This window comes from Oculina patagonica, chromosome 5 (genome assembly GCF_052425735.1).
Source record: "Oculina patagonica isolate OP01 chromosome 5, crgOcupat, whole genome shotgun sequence".
Classification (NCBI taxonomy): domain Eukaryota; kingdom Metazoa; phylum Cnidaria; class Anthozoa; order Scleractinia; family Oculinidae; genus Oculina; species Oculina patagonica.
This window is the reverse complement of record NC_135762.1, coordinates 30,849,174-30,867,164: the sequence shown is the minus strand read 5'-3', so window position 1 is coordinate 30,867,164 and position 17,991 is coordinate 30,849,174. Positions and strand designations below refer to the sequence as shown.

At 37.5% G+C, this 17,991-nt stretch overlaps 1 protein-coding gene across 1 annotated transcript; it reads right to left on the bottom strand.

Annotated features, from left to right (window-relative positions):
• Window positions 1–5,430: 5,430 nt before the first annotated feature.
• Window positions 5,431–7,736, bottom strand: LOC144654393 (Krueppel-like factor 5). The gene is made up of 2 exons (XM_078514535.1): window positions 7,416–7,736; window positions 5,431–6,829 (listed from the first exon to the last, which is right to left on the bottom strand). Exons 1-2 carry the CDS (start codon window positions 7,572–7,574, stop codon window positions 6,038–6,040), a joined length of 951 nt encoding a protein of 316 aa, XP_078370661.1. The 5' UTR covers window positions 7,575–7,736; the 3' UTR covers window positions 5,431–6,037.
• Window positions 7,737–17,991: the final 10,255 nt, after the last annotated feature.

Below are 17,991 nucleotides of genomic sequence, written 5' to 3'. Positions count from 1 at the left end.
CAATTTTTATCATTTTGATTTGCTCGCGTATATGAGAAAAAATGGCCAATTTTTATGTGACAAATATATTTGTTGAGAAGCTGGCGTGTCAGCATTTATACATGTGACAAATAAAACTTGTCACATACAAAAAAATGTTTCGTGTAGACGACTCGTCACATAAAATGTGGCAAATATTGCGTCACCCGTATGTGGTCTCCAATCTCCTAACCCACTGGGCACTGTGCGCGCGTATCTCTGCTGTTCAAGGTCATATTAATGCCGCGCTAAACCTTAAACTGCCGACAAATAATTGTTGTGTCATCCTCTACTAACTCTAGTACATCTTTATTTCGATCAAATATATTTTATCGCACTAATAACGGTCTACAGTAATTAGCCGCCCACGCGTGACGAGGCCTCCCACACGTTCCCGCTCGAATCGGCTTAGAGATTACTAGAAGTTTGTTGTTGGATGATGAGGATTATACTAGGGTCTGAGAACAGTATTGGTTCTGTAAACCAGCAGTTTGACAAGAAAAAGTCTTAATTTAATGCATTGCAATTGTCTCTTTTGTATGTTTTCTGATTACGTAGCAAATCTGTGTTGTTTGTGCGTTCCTTCACTTCTAAAGTGCTTATAGATCATAGCACCAAGAAGGCAGTTAGAGAGCAATATAGACTATTAAATATTGTTCTTATAACTTTTTTAATGGCCATGACGCTCTCAGTAAGGTACTAAAGCAATATTACAAACCGTTACGGCAACAAAACAAACAATAGAAATGCGTCGATGACGTGTCTTTTTCCGTGGAAACTTCGGCACGTTCCGACTTCTCGAAGTCTCTCCGACGACTGCATCCGCTTGCGTCATCACAATTATCTGTATTGTTTCGCCGGCGTCGTGGCCATAACCCGGAAAACTTGTGCAACCCGCAAATCGACCAGAACAGAACCGATGACGCACGAAGCGAACTCGTGTCGACTCGGAAAGCTATTTTTGTTTTTCCGCAAGTCGCCGATTTTAAACAAAGAAGTTAAAGGCGACAACACTCTTCTATTCTTATTCAAATATTTCAGAGAAGAAAACAATGCGTACTTCGCTTGGATAATATTTTCAACTGGATACTGCTAAGAGCGGCAAAGTCGTAATTACATGCAGCACCACGCGTCCCTATACGATATCGAATATCGAGTGCGCGTGCCTTGCCGCACAGCTTAACTAATTTTCTAAAACGATTATTAGTGTAAAGTTTCAAAAGAAAACTTCAAACTAGCACGCTAGGCTCAAAGGATACGTGACTGGACAAACTCGAACGACCCTTGATCATTTGAAACTTATTATTATTTTGAATTTGTTATCCTATAAAACTACTTTTGCCCTCATAGCCATCTCTATCACCTATTTCCGCGGTCGTTCCTTTAAAAACTCATTCACGTCCTCAGCGAATTTAAAAGTGCTTAAAAATGTTATCATATTTTTTTTTTCAATACAGTCGTCAACGCAGTGTATTTCACTTTGAAAGTTTTTTAGGGTCACTGATGTTAGGTGAAGCGCTGCATTCTAATGGTCTTGTGACGTAAAAGTTGTTTCTCAGAACTCTTGAAAACACTTTTGGAGTACCGCATTCAGAATTGTTTTTTAAAGTTTAACCGAACTTTAGTAGCAGCTAAACAAAATCCACATAAGCTGGATAGCTTATATTAAGCTTTTTTCGGCTGCCTCAACAGTACCGTGGAAGTAAAAGTCTTTTCACTATCCATGTTGTTAACAACTAGTTTCTTCTCAGAATACCTGACATATCTATACAAAGTTAGCAAACACAGTGTAACCCCGGATCACACAGGTGAAAATTTCTTCAGAAAGTCAGTAGAGCTAAAAGTAAACAACAATGGGAACGAACGATCGAAAAGTTGTTGGTTTGGTGTAAAAGGTAGTTTTTCACAGTTTAGTTGTTCGTTTAGTTCGTCAAGTTAACAATGAAACCGCAAAGTCTTGGTTTGCCGCCACTTGATTTTCTTATATTTCGTTTTAGACAGCTGCCAATATGAAGTCCACGCAATACTCTATGTACATGAAAAAAATAAACACAAAATAAGTCGAAAAATTGCCGTTGGTTGATTACTCTCTCACTGGTTTTAGAGAGCAAAAAAAAAAGACTGTAGTAGTTTAAGACCGAATAATGTTTATTCATGGCCATTTAGCGTGATGTTGTTGATGTAGTAATTGGCCACGTTGATAAAACTTCTGAGAGCCTTATCACCATAGCTCAATATCCAACTCTCAAAACGTGTCATTTTCTTTGCCTTAAAAAGCTCAGATTAATCTCATTCGAGCTGTACGTGCCTACGGAAACCATATTGGTCCACTTGCCACCTTGTTTACAAAAGAAGTTTTTAGATCTTATTATTTTTAGATCACCGCAAGCCTGATTTGCTACTTCACTTCCCGGCGATCTCAGCCAGCTTTAAGAGGTTAAGCCACAGAATCTAAACGTGAAAAGAAAAATGTCAGCTTTACAAAGATCTCGTTTAAATCGGTTAAGAGACAACTGACTTATTCAGTTTTGTTTTTCGGTTTAGTTTTTGATCCTGCATAACAAAAAAGTCATCAAACCGTTACAGGTTTCTGGGCCATTATAATTTCCTCGATTCTAAAGACCACAATATCACACCTGGCTCTCTTTGTTCAATGTTAATATGCCCAAGGGGTAAATCTTGTTTATCAAATTTTTATTAATTGAGCATTCAGCCAGAGAAAACTGTATTTCAGTCGTAAAAAGCTATGCCACTCTATTTGAAGCACTTTGAACTTTTATCGGTTTTACAAACTTTAGCCCACGTGAAAATTCTGTTGATGAAAAAGGCCGGAAAAACAAATAGGCATCCAGGTCACGCTATAGAGCACACACATCATTCAAGTTTACACATTCGTCGACTTCCCGTGGACCGGCGAGAGTCCATGACAAGTGTGAGCATAGCTATGTTTCGATGTCGTGTTGTACTTAAAAAAAAAATCGGTGATTCGCTTCTTACAAAGAAAAGAAGGCTTCCGGAGCAAGATTTCGAAGGAAAAGCTTATATATACTGAAAGTACATCAAGCTGTCAGGTCAGTTTTTAAGCAAGTTCGAGTGAATGTCGATTTGGCTACATCTGTTTCAACGGCGAATTTAAGACACTGTAGTTCACTGCGACACTGATAAGGCGCTTATACTGGAATTTGATTACCATGTACCTGTATTGAAAAAAAAAACACAAAACAAAAAGTTTTGTATTGAAGTATATTCTCATATCATAAGAGCTCTGTCAAACCGGCCCCTATCCAATACATAAACTATCTAACGACGCACGAACAAGTCACTCGCTAACTACAGGCCGTCTAGCAGCCCTGTTTAAAACCTTTAATTTTGGCCTTCTAGAGAAGTGTACCATTTCCATCATGTTATGCTCTCTACGCCGATGCCTCTACTCTGAACACTGAAGAATTTGACGATCCGACTCGAGTTGAGGAAGGAACTGAGAAGGTATTATTTCGGCGAGCATTGAAAATAATACCAGCCAGGAAATGGACTTATACCAACAATATCCTTGATAACAAGATACGACTGAAAAACAGCGATTTTTTAAATGAAAACATCAAGAATTTACATGTAAAAACAATTTGATTGAACAGTGAAACCGGCGCCCCGTTTATATGGACGGTTGTTTCTCGATCCCTTATGGTATCAGGCCTTAGGGACCGGACTATAAAGTTATCATTTAGCTGACCAAATTATAATTCTTTAGCTTTATCAGGACTTAATTTGCAAGGAAAATCCCATTGTAAATTAAAAGGGCTTGCATTAGCGGATAAACTCTTTCAGTTGCTTTTGTACTGGACAAACTACATCAGGACCATGAGCTCAGTGACTCGTTGACTTGAACATACTATCTAGCAATTTTTTTATTTATAACATTTTTTTAAATTTTGATAAAAACTGTCTCTTCTGAAAAATAAAGATATTAAGTGTTCAACAGCTAGGTTCTAATTTGAAAAGGGAAAGAAATTGAAACATCGATCCAACTCCCAACTCATTTTGTCACATTTTTTTTAAAATGTCTGCTATGCCGTGACTTTTTGCCACAAGAAAAGACCGTGCCTGTTAATTATCTATCATTTCTTCAGTTCTGTTTCATTTTACGTCTTGTCTGTTTAACAATAATTGTCTGCAGAACGTGCACACATGCACAGCCAGTCTCCTTAATTTGGCCGTCCCGTAACCCGACAAATGGTGTATAGCGCCATGTTCAGCTCTGAGTCTGCTCAATTTTAAAGTTTTATCAGTTTTCAGCGAGATCATCTGCTACAGTTCGACTTAATTTCCAAGTTTTGACATGAAAACATAGGCTGGATTACGCCGATTTAAGCTGAGTCGGCAATCACCATTCAAACAATCCAACAAAAGAAGGTGCTAGCTGTTTCATCATGATCACTTTTTTGCGGCGTCTTCTTTTGTTAACAATTGTTCGACTCAAACAGAAAACCTGGCTTGTTTTCCAGAAGCAAGAACGAAAATGAAATCTTTCGTGCCACTTTTGTTGTGTAATCAGTAGAAGAGGAAATGGCTGGCGAGATAACAAAAGCAATTAACGAATCGAAACCAAGAACAACTTTCAAAATACTTGAGCCCCCCTGGAAGTGGTTTGCGGCTTTATAGTATACACTCACCCCTCCTACCGCGCGTAACTTGCGCTCTGAAACTGATCACGGCTCTTGGCTGACTACAGCTGCACTCAGAGGACCACGCTATTTTATCTCGTCGTTCGTTTTCATGATTATAAAAAATTCATGAATAAAGCCGCAAATGGGACCGACTTAGAATATTGAGCTGATTTATCCAAGTCTGTTTGTACTAAGTTCTTATCTTTTTAGTCCTTTAATCCGTAAATTGAACGAACAAAAAAGGCATAGGAATGGATAAGCTATCTAACAGCAGCTGTCTTTGATATTTGGAAGAAATTAAATGATTCGATTACTCTGAATTTGACGCGAACTGGAAACCAAACGCGTTAACGAGAAACCCTATCTAAGAAAACAAGGTTATCGGTTGTGCGCGTCGGATAGAACGCGCCAACTGAGAAATTGGAACGAAACAATTTTACGCTATTCTTTCAGAATACACTCACGACCACTGACCAATAAAATGGTCATATTTAGGGACAATAAAGTGACAAACACACTCGTCTCATATCAATTTTCCCAGAAGTGATTGCACTGAAAAGATCAAGACATGCAAAACCAACTTTGCGTGCATAAGATCTCGACACTAGTGACTACAGTGTATTGTGAAACAAGCTAGACAGACGCAAACCCCTGGAGGGAAACGATTCGATAATTTTATAATTACATTTTGACATAAAACCGCACAAGTTTGCGGGTTTATGCTTTGCCAAAGAATTTACACAAGACATAAAATTCCAACTGTTTTTGTTTTATTTTGATAGATTTCTTATCTTTTTTGAATAAAATAACACAGTATCATAAATATAACCTCTAAAATTCCATTACATAAAAATACATCTCTTTTTCTTTTGACAAAAACTTCTTTATATTTACAAACTTTTCTATTACACAAAATATTTTTGATTGCGTTCCTTTTTTTGTCTTTGTAAGATTTCTCAACTTGTGATGGATGTTATGAAACGGGTTGAAGTTCATTCTTTGTACAAAGTACAGATGTTGTTAAAAGCACTAGAGCGATAATCTTATTTCTGTGCTTAATTTGAAAGGTTAAGCTGTCATTTCCTTGCCTTTATTTAACAAAACCATGGATAAAGTTCAACACTAGAAGATTTTAACTAAAACACAAGAAAATCTTGTGTGATAATGTCTTGGTTGCCCTGCACTTGAACAAATAACCTTCGAATCACCACATCTTCAAACTCGATGTGTACACTTCATCTTGCAATGATAGTTATTAATCATTTTTTTCTTTCAGTTCAGAGCAAATGGTAGCACCACTACTGCTCGTCGTGTACAAGAAGAAGTTCATTCTTTATATATTCACACAGTTCTCTCTAAGATTGCTGCTGCGGTTGATGGCGTTTCATGTGCAACGCCAAATGATCCGATCTGGCGAAAGCCCTGTCACAGAACTGACATTTAAACGGTTTGGCTCCTGTGTGCTTTCTATAATGCCTTGTAAGCTCATCTGAACGAGCAAACCTCCACTCGCATCCTTCCCAGGTACATTTATAGGGTTTTTCACCCGTATGAGTTCTCATATGTGCCTTGAGATGCGAGCTCTTGGTATACACTTTGTTACAACCTGGATGTTCACAGTGGTGGATCCTTCTTCTCTGTAGCTCGGGTGAGCCGCGTTTTTGAGGAACCAGGACGGTCGGAGGAGTATAAGGCGGCGGAGGGCCCAGTGGTCCTAAATATATTTGCTGGGCGGCCATTTCTGGTGAGCCAGGGTTTGAATTCGGTGGAGTTGGAGGATAAATCACAGTGTAATCGCGTGGAGGTTGAACAACCTTGAGTTGATGGAAGCGGTTGTCGGCTGGCATGTGAATATTGCTCGTCACAACAGGCACCGGATTTATTGTTGTTATCGTTGTAGTGTTCGTAAATGCTGGAGGAAGCGTGAATGTATCCACATCGGTCACAAAGACTTTCTCCGGTAGCGGTACGTTGTTGTTCTGCTCGACAACAATACAATCATCGCCAGAGTCGTCGTCAAAAGTGAAAAAGTCATTTACGACGTTAGCGCTCTCGCGTCGAAATTTTCTCTTTCTTGTGATCAAGGGACTGAACGTTAGTGGTGAAGGAGCAGTTCCTTGAAGATATCTTTCCATCTCCCACATTGTCTAAAGAAAGAAAACGAAATCAGTTGAGAAACGATTGCAGTACATCACAACATGTCAAAATGGCGCCTAAGTAAAGGCACGCTTACATCAGAAATTGACCATGTTGTTTATTTCACTGCGACTGATGTTGGTTTCATCATGCGATGTCATTCATCTTTGTGTATTACTATAAGGCTGATCACTGATTTTCTCGATATAAGAAAATGAATGACTAAACTTTACACGAGAAAGAAATTCAGTGAAATAAACAACACCATTAATTGTATGAATAGCAAGGATCAATAATTAGAAATCATTTTAACTGCTAATCTATAATTATAACGGACGCGTTTTCTTATGTCCACCCACATACCCGGTAGCAGATAAAATTTAAACGAATAATTTAAATGCTGTATAATTCGGAAAATCAAAAGAAAATCTGATTCAACTATCAAAAAACAACAGTTACGCTTCAGTGAGCTCCTTATTATTGCTTACGCTCTGTATTTTCTCTGTCGCAAGAATACTATTTCGTAACTTAACTGAAGGAATTTTCTCTTTATTTTATCGCCGCACGCAAGAATAAGTGATCAAAAATTCAACCAACCTGTTGCACTTCGTCGAGTTTTGCCATGGACGTTAACTGAGTGCTTGGAGGCATTGGTCGTACAAAATTATGAACGGTGGTAGCCAAATCACACTCAGCGTTGCCATCGACCACTGTTCTCGCTTCTTGAATCACCGACACTGGCAGAGCAAGGGCCATGATTACTTGAGATCCGTATTAAAATGGCTGGTCAGCTGTGAGTGATCAGATAATATGAGTATCTCCCACTACCCGTTGTGTTATGAATGACTTTCTTCCCACTGGTGAACTGACTGTTCAGTTTCCGATCGTTGTTGATTTGAATCGGCCGAAGACATTGCTTTATATCTTGTTCGCCGAGTTCGCAGGACGACTTTGTTACCAAATATGGAAAAGGAAGGCGTGTAGGTGACAAAATCTCCTTGCGGTTAGAAGCAAACAATCAGTATCCTCTTGGGTCTTGCAACTAGCCAATCACAGCACGCCGATTTCTAAAGCTCTCCACTTAATGACGTCAATGGTGACCCAATTAGCTGCCGGGGGTCATCGTTGGTACTCTTGGAGCCATCTGATTGGCTCAAGTTTGATGACACAGTAATTCTTAGAGCGATGAAAACAACTTGATTATTAAAAGGTTGACGTTTGAAATGAATCCTTTGTCAGTAAAATAAACACATTGAAAACAATGGCAAGTTGTAATTTCAATTTGTTTTGAGTGACAGATAGATTTCCGTCCTAGAAAATTCCACGAATCTGCATTCCACAACCGATCGTAAGTTTTGTTAAGCGTATCTAACTTGCACGTCCGATCGCCTACTCATCGTACTTTAACAAGATGTAAGCGTTCGGATGCATTCAAAGCTACAATTTACATATCTTCAAAACATCTGACTAGTCCTCAGGGGCATTTGAGAAGTAATCAAGGCACTGAACCAAAACAAGGTATTGTGTGTCGGATCGTGGGAAAATTATTGTTATGGTTCGCATCGTCGGAAAACATGACCAAATCGGGAAGTGGCGATCTTTTACGAGTGTGACGTAGTAAGTGTTTATCGACTCGCCGCCGATCAAGTGATATCAAAAGGTCAAAGATAAGCTTTTCAGTTTAGCTTGCCGGTTTAATTTAATATCGCGTTAGTTCGGCTAGCATTTTTATTTATCCTGAAAAGGCTGCATTCGTTGTTTAGGAAAAGGACAGTACCAGTGAATTACAGCTCAAAAGTTTTTGTTTGTGATCTCAGATTTGATTTAAAATTGTAATAAAAACCATTTAAAGGATCAAACTTTGCAACAACATGTGAAATACCTCCCGGGTATGGTATATAAAAATAAACTTCGTTTATTTTGTCCGTTGTTTATACGAACAGTTCCTGTATTACTCATGTAAACAAGGCAGTTGAACAATAAGACTCCATTAAAACTGTCTTATCTACCTTTTATATAGTTTCCACACCAGAGGAAGTTACGGAGTTCATTTAGATAATTTCTACTTCCTTCGAATCGATCGACCCACCGCAAGGCGTAACGACCCAGTAATTTGTTACTTGTTTCAAAATGTAACAGTTTTACAACGGTATGCAAAGAAATCTTGTGTTGACTTAAATCTCGGCTAAAGCAAACAGCTTTCATCGGAGCTGAAGTGGATGCTAAAATGATACTCTCTTTTGCATTGACAACCTTTCTGCGTAAATAAATCGTTTATTCTTTTGTGTCGTAAGCAAGCTCCCAAAGAACGAGAAATATTTCAATTAGTCTGTTTCGTTTCAAAATAACAAAATCCCGAGGAGATTATCGTGAATTCCAGCGCCGCAGCGATCGCTATCGGCTTTCATTTCGAGATACCGATAAGACGCCGAGATGCTTCGGCCTGCAGCCGTAAATAACATCGGAATGTCGAAAGCTGATATCGTAGTGGGGGGCACACGAGTATTATCTTCGTAGGCGGAGCCGCAAAGCCGAAGTTTGCCGACCGTGTCACAAATTGAAAGAAAGGGGTCATTGACAATTTCCGATGTCTACAATATCAGACTGTTTACAAATTTTAAAAAAGACCTTCTAAAACGGGAACAAAGCTTTTCTGGGCGTCGCCCAGATGTCAAGTGGTAAGGTCAACACATTGTTCCAAAAATAACGTCCCAGCAGTATTAACAAGATTGTACGCTGATTGTGCGGGGTATACCTTATTAAGCATAAACTTCTACGGACTTTCAATATCAGTATTCTCAACAGTTTCTCTTTGAGACCTGTCTGATATTCTGTTATTTTTAACGTTCGTGTTTGTTCTGGCGCTTTTGTGGATATTTTGGATTTGTTATTGTCGCTGATCGCGCTCCGACACGTTTTTTACAGTCAACTTGCTGATGTTTTCAGTCAAGGTTTATCTTTTTTGAAACGAAACTTTTATCGGAGTTCAGACTGCCATCGCATGATAATGCAGGTTTCCGACAAGCAGGTCGGGTTGCCTGAAATAGAAAATCCAATTTTAAACCTGTGGAGTTTGATACGATTGTCACAGAAGACTACAAAATCCTGGCTTAGAGCGGTTCGCTATAATTTGAATACAAATTTTAGCTGATAATGCCTGATTTTGGACGACTTAACATGGAAATCCGCCGGCGGAATAAAAACTAAATCGCTTCTAATCTCGAATACCAAAACTGATTGCCTCGCCGAGAAACAGCCGAAATGTGTGAAATTTTACAGTTTATTACCAAACTGTTTTGATAAGAAAAACAACTTTTTCATCTGAGATCTCTAACACGATCATATTAAATTGTTACATTGTTGTTTGTGATTGCGGTTTTTCTTGGAGTTCCTTTCGGAATTTCTTGTTGGTAAGGTCATTTCCTGCGGCGATGCCGTAGCCCGCCAATGACGTCAATTGCGGTTTTCCGGCGAAGCTCAAGTGACCAAACACATTTCTCGGGATCGATTTCCTGTCCTCACGAATCAGCATTTTATGCTGAACAGAACCGTATCGTCACGTCGCAGACAGTTCAAGCGCTATTCATGTTAGGAAAAACCGACTGGCTTCATCGCTCTGGGACAGATCACTGACGGCCTAAACTGTATCCTTATAAATATGCTAACATTTGTAAAGCTTCTTTCTGTGAACTAAAAAATCAGAAATCCAAATACTTCTTACACAGTGGATAAAAACACGAGTAACTGTATAGCGATTGTAACTGTTACTCGAAACAACACATATCGCCCAAAATTGATCCACGGCATGCAGTGGAACTAGTAGAAGCATAAAAACCGATAATTAATTGCCCAAATTGTCATTTTTGCCCGAAATCCGATGGCAAATTGCTTCGCTCGATCTCTGGACGAAAGACGTTCAGGAATTCCTTTCAACATAACGATACTGTTTGTTTTATAAACAGAGTGAGTTTTTAAAAGCACTTGTTACGGTTATTAGTGCGTGTCAAAAATAACGCAAAAATATCGATCATGTCTTCTTCACAACGTGCAGCTACAGTAGTCTCGTATGGTGATGTAAACTGAGCAACCTGTAGTTCCTAAAGATACTTTACATACAGACTCGTTTGTGAGATCGTTTGGATTCCGGGGTTTGGATTCCAATGTAGATTCTAGATTTTTAGCCCGTACAGATCAGAATTTTGATTCGAACGATTTCATCGCCGCTCAGTTTCACGAAGCTCTCCACTTCTCGAACCAATTTTTTGTTTCCCTTGGATGGTACTTCTCTGTAGCCTGAATTTCAGACGTCCCTCGCTGGTCGCCAAGAGCTGGCGACCAGAAAGGGCCGTCTGAAATTCAAGGCTAACTTCTCTGTAGTTTTACCCCCGATCTCTCGAAGAAATTTTCGCTTCGCTTGCCGATTCTCTCGCTTTTTTGCATTGAAAAATAAAAAGGCTGTGGGCAGTCTAGGGAAATTGGGATCATCACTCCACTGTATTTCTTGAGGAAAAACGAAATTTAATGGCATATTATAAGGCAGTAATTATTGATTTGAATTTTCACTTAAATCTTAACAGTGGTATTGTGAAGACTTACGGTTTATACTTCAACTCTACTTCAACTCTACCGTTTAATACCTGAAAAAATAAAGTATAGAGAAAGAAGAGAAATCGGGGTTCTACAGATTCTTCATGTACTATTCTTTTGAGTGTTGATTTTCGATCAGTATAATCAGTTCATATCAGTATACAGTAAGCAAAGAGTTTCTTGGTCGATCAGCCATAGCAAACGTAAGAGGATTGAATAAATAATTGTGCGGAACGATAGCCCTTTGATAGCAGTTTAGAACTCGGTTTTGCTCTAAAGAGCGCCTTTTAAACAATTCACACTGAAAAAAAAGATTACAGGCCGAAAGGAATAGCCGAACAGTGTCCTTATAAAAATTGCGCAAATATATTTTTTAAACAGTATTGTAAGACCGAGTTTAATTTTTACTCCAAAACGCCGAATGACAAAAGGTTGAACAACAGTAAAAGGACAGGATATGCATGCTATTAAACGGATCTATTTGTGAGAGTGTTTAACGTACTCGGACGTCCTATGTAAGGCTTTTACATTCACCACGCATTCAAGTAAATCACCTGTATGTTTTCGGGGCTGGGTTCTAGCACTGTATATAATAACAGTTATTTGTACAAGATTGTAAAAAGCGGACCATGTGATTGTGCTAATAACAAGTTTATCCGTTGTTGCTATAACGGAACTTTCTTAAACTTAATCTAATGTTCAGCTCATTAAACCGATCGTGTTGATATTTTCCGTTTTCTCATTGGATTTAATTAAAGTAAATTTCTCAGACATTATTTTTTTTAATATTTAGTTCTCTGCCATCAATACCCTTTGAAACCGTTCAGTAGAATGTTTTTACATGATTTTGTGCTCGCCTTGGAGTAAACTCGAACAAACCACAGTTCAGGAACTGGCCGCTAATTGCTAAAGACAGTGACTGCACAAAATCACGAACTATTAAACCGAAAACTCCATCACTAACTCATAACTCCCTCATTTACTTTTTGCTGATTTGGTTTAGTTTTTATCATTGCGTTATTATATATTGAAATCATGAAAATAGTCCCGAAAAATGTCATTGCTGAAGCTTGGCTCAGACGAGTAAAAACATGCAGCGACTGCCTTCAGTGTCTTCACGGTCGAAGCTACTCGTCTGCTACTGAAACACACCGAGAATCCCCATATCTACAAAAATTCAAAATCAAAGTTAAATTGTTATCACTTTTTAGACCTTTTTATGGTGAAAACCGCGTTTTTTAATCTATCATAACTTGTTTTAAGAACACCATAGAAAGAAGAACTGATTTCTTATTGGGTAGTTATGCATGTCCTTGGCTGTTCATTGACGTACAAAATTAACAAACAGTTATAGTTAGTAAAGTATTTAATGTCCTTCTTCGAACCGAAGTCAAGCTACTTATTTTTATTAGCAGCTGCAGGTGATCAGCCCATAAGGAGTTACTTATGGTTATGTTCAAGTCACAAATCTCTTGCCTTTTAAAGGGACACTGTCTCCAGTTTCACTTCCTTCAAAAACTCGAGAGCCTAAAGACATATGGAAACTATGAATAGTCACGTCCAATTTGGTTAAAAATCACCATACAAGTGTACTGAAGCGATAAACAAGTGATATTATTGTGATGCCATCAGGAACTTTCAGGCTGACTTTTTCAAGTTTTGTCCTGGTGGACTGGAAAAATACACAAAAATTATTATGACCCCCTTTTTCCTTCAACAACAATTTATGTTATATCTTCATCTTGATATACTAGGTGCATTTCGTGAACGAGAAGACCTTTTCGCCAATTTTAGTACTTTTTACCGAAAAGCATTAAGACTTATATACCGTACACTGAATGGTCTGCATATACGATATTTAGTGGTGCTTATAACCTCGATGTAGGTCTTAGCACATCGTAGAGAAAACACAAGGGTCCACACAGGCCGAATAATCAAGACTGTTAGCTCAACGGAAGGAAATTCTCGACCGCCGTAACAACAATACTAATTACTATGAGAAAAAGTTTGTAGACTCTTTTACCTTTTTATTGAATTTGCCTCGTACTTCAATGACTGAACAGAAACGGCAAGCTGCTGTTCTTCGCTCTTTACAGAAGAAGCTACCATATGAATCAGGAAAAAATAATGTTATTTTGAAAGTTAACTTTAAAAACGTTATAATCACTGCACTATTCCATAGATACTAGTCAGTTAACCGATTTTATTTGAATTTTCTTTATCTAGCTTTATCTTTATCAATCACTTCGAAAATCTATTTTTGTGTCAGTTTTTTTATATATTTTTAAATACATGGAATGCAAAAATAAATTGGATTTTTTTACAATTTGGCATAGGTCTGAAATTCCCAGAACTGCTATGAGATATCCACTTAAACACCGGATAAAGAGGGTTTTCCCTTCAGTTAAATTCTTCGCGTGCCTGTCTTCGCTTTGTTGATGTGTATTATCTTCACGAGAGCTTTCTATTGTTGTAACATTAGTTTCTATACCAACAAGGTAGTCTGTAGATAGATACACCGCCCACAATGATAGAAAGTTCACACACATATCAGTTACGGCTTAATCCAGTTTGCCTGAGGTGTTTTTTAAGCTGGTTTCACGAATAATTCAAGTAAGATAATTGATAATACTATTTATTTGTTAAAACTCAGCATCCTACTTTGAATACGAAATGAAGGCTAAAAGTGCAAACTAAAATTATGATTCTGTTGGCTTTCATAATACCTTAACCCTATTTTTAAAAACTTCGGGGACTTCCGATATTTATAAAGGTTCCGAGATTTTTGAACTGGCGAGGAAATTTTGGCGAGACTCCGTGAAATTAAACAAACACATTTCTTCAATTCTACAATTTCACCGGATTAAAAAGATAAATAAATGTAATAATGTATATATTTTTGTAGTGTTATTTCTTAAGTCTTGAACTCTATTTTTAAAGTTAACAATGCTTGTTTTTAGCAGAACAAAGCGTATTTTATTTCATCAAAATCGGCCATCAGGCGAGCGCGAAGCCCTGCCGTGTTTATCTTCGGGTAATCGGTTTCAATCGTGGGTGTGTCGGGAATTCTCGGTATGTCTCGCAACGCCGATGTTTGTTTGTATCTTGATAATGAAAGAAAACTCCAGACGTGGGTTGACCAGCACTGGAATTCGTTAATATCGACAGGAATTTGCGGTCAGCTCAGTTACAAACATGTTATTTGTGACGGTAACTGAAATTGAAGAACTTTGATACGGCTAGCTAGTCTATAACTTGTAAGGTTATTTTGCGTACCGGATTTTCGAGTCCACGAAACTGGATCAGTGATTTTTTTTATTTCGTCTACGGTGAGAAAGAGTACGCTATCTTTGTTGTCTGAACTTAAAACGGATTTGAACAAGCAGCGATTACTGGCGACTGTAGTTTCCCATTGTCAGCAGAATTTAAATCAAAGGCATAAGGGTTAGTGACCGCTTGGTTTGTGCTAACAATCGTCCGCGAATTTTCCGAGCTTTGATATTACTCGTTTTAAATAGTCTAAGTAGTTTGCAATGATTAGTTCGGCAGTCAGCACTATATAAATTTGCGATTAGCATTACGGAGTATTTTGCTGATAGCAGCTTGAACAATAGAGGTAGATACATCCAATGTCTTATCAGTACATTTTCAATTCTTCAGTTTCGGTGAAGTACGGTGAACCGATATTTTGTATGCATAAATAGATGAAGTTATTGCTCCGTTACGTTTTTTATCTTGTAGAATCCTGTAGAAGTTATTTGTAGCATTTCAAGTACTTTTACGCCAGTTCAGAAGTTAACTAATACTTAAGGTTGAAAGTATTCAGTTATGGAGTAAAATATTTCTTAACTTCAGGTTTGGTTTAACCTGGTTTAACGAAACTTGTAAGGAAAAACAGTGTATTACATGTATTCACCCCCAACTTCAAGTACTTCTGACAAAAATTTAACTGTTAACTGTAACTACAGTATCGAAGAATACAGTTCACTTATTCCCGCTTATTCTGTTTTACAGTTTTAGCAAAACTCTTATTTTGGGGTTTTTTCAATTTATGTTGTCGCATTTTATACGAAAACTCGGGCGACTACTCTATTCAACATCTATTGTAATGCTGTGGACTTTTCATCAGGGTGGTTCGCCCTCCCGTCCCTGAAAAATATGTGTCGATATAATAGTATCAGCTGAAAACTGAGGGCCTAACTGTAGCTTACACCGAAGAATGTTTAATATCTTGATACAGCAGCATAATGTTAGCTCGTTCAAGTGAATGCAAGTTGTGAAACCGTGTTAGTCGAATGCTGAAGGCTTTCTGATGACACTGCTCGCGGTATAGCGGAATATCAATTTAAATTATATTTTATTTCCTCAAAACAGATAACGAAAATACCATGCAGAAAGAAATTAAGAACTCCAATAAAAAGATTTTTAAAAATTCCTATAATGCCCTTAAGATCTAGAGTTAATTCTTTCTCAGTCGTTTTACCTTTTAGCTAAATATGTTCTCTATATTAGATAGCCGCTGCTAACTCTGCCATCATTACCGATAGATCTAATCAATGCACTCTATAAAGCTCTGTTTCGACTTTCTCGTCTTTAAATCCCCATATTCTTCTTAATAACCGTACAGTCGAGGATTTTTAATCTACCTCGACGATGAATGAAAATTTATAATAATGATTTGGTCTAAACATGCAGTATAAAGAAAAGTTCTTTGAAAATCATGAACCACGAAAACGCTCTTACTTCACAGCTGAATTGTACACGGCGTCATATAAAATTTAATACTGATTTCAATCAACAACGAACTGCAACAAACACGCAATTGCTTCCCTGCTAACAGAGTATCCTTTTGAAGACAAATAACTGAAAAAGAGTCACTGCTAATAGGGAAAGTAATCATTGTAAATGGCATTTTTAAATTGTCAACTATTTGTGTCAGCGATTGATTTCAGTTTCAGCACGGTAGCTGTTCGAAAGCCAAGACGAAAAGTTCTTTTCCAACTTTTCTACCAAAATTTCTAACACGTCAGTAATATTTTCTAGAAAACTTTGAACAGTTCTGTCTTTTTCTATCGTCTTTTGTCTTATTTGTAACAAGTTATGGTAGTATGCGCTTAACTCAATTAAGAAAGTTCGTCCTAAGTTTCCATTCCTAGTTCGAAGAAAGTACGAGAGTTCGCCATATTTTGAAAAACAAAAATGTTTTCAAATTCCTTTCAGTGTGAGTAAATTCTAAATTTTACGCTGTCGGTCGTTTTGAATAAGCTCTTTGTTAATTTACAACAAACAATCGATAGTAAATTTCCCCTTCTTTTAAAAAAAAAAAGAGAGAGTCCCCATATTTTAAAAAAAAAAAATATTTAAAAAATTTTAAGAGAGAAAAAGCTTTTTGTTAATTTACAACAATCAATCCATAATAAGTTTCTAAGTTTCAAAACAACTGACGTCAAACATAGGAGTGACCGAGCGTTTTGTCTGCACCGGAAACTAGTTGTCTTAATTGTTGTTTTGTTTTTGTAGCGTGGAATCTTTGGTTTTCTTTTCTTTGGTTGAACGCACAGCAAGACACTGGTGGAGTTCAAAGGAGCCTAAAAAGTTTCCAACAGATTTCGCTTTTTAGTTAAAAAACAGTTCCTTTTAGGGATAAGGCGTCGGTAACCAGTCTTTAATCTTAGCAACTTGTTGACGATTTTGTTGAAGTTTCTCTAAAAACTTATGAAACTTTTAATATAATATCTTTCAATCCACCCAGATTTAATAGAAACGATTAAATAATCCACAGTGCAATACTGATTTCTCGAAACTCCAGATAATTCGAACCAAAAGTTGCGTCCCCCAGTTGGATTTGCCTCAATGAGTTCAATGAGTTGAACACTGTAATTTTACCCCCGAACTCCCAATATCTCGAACCAATTTTCGTTTTCTTTAGAGGTTCGAGAAATCCGTATTCTACTGTAATTCTTTGTGTTCTATGTGTTTGATTATTATATTATCTAATAATGTTTATATGTTATAACTGATGTTAATATACGTATCTCAGAAGAGCGGAAAGTCGTGTGAAAAAAATTGAATGAATGTTAACTTGTAGCCGACATCAACACGTCCTCCTCTACATAAGACTAAAGCAGCGTAGCAAAAGTTACTAAAAAGCAAATCAGTAATAAAGAACTGTTTTTAAGAGGTGTACATGTAGTTGTTATTTTATTCATGGCTTTCATGTACTGATTAGTTTATTCCGATCAAACAACCGGTGCGTACAAAGGTATTGTTCTTGAACGATTACATAGCTAGCTAGAAACTTATGACAAGATACAGGAGCCCATCAACTGGGCTCCTGCAAGATATAAGACAAGTGGAAACGCCTGGTAGAGATCGAACTGCCAAAAAGAAGAAAAGATATATAAATATAAACGAAGTGAAAATAACACGCAAACTGCGGTGATAAACATTACGGACAAACGCATTATTAGAAAAAATAGACCTTTTACTTATATTTTTTATTTTTTTTTCTAACAACGCGTTTGTCCGTAATGTTTATCACCGCAGTTTGCGTGTTATTTTTAGTTAAACTACGATGGCTAAAGAA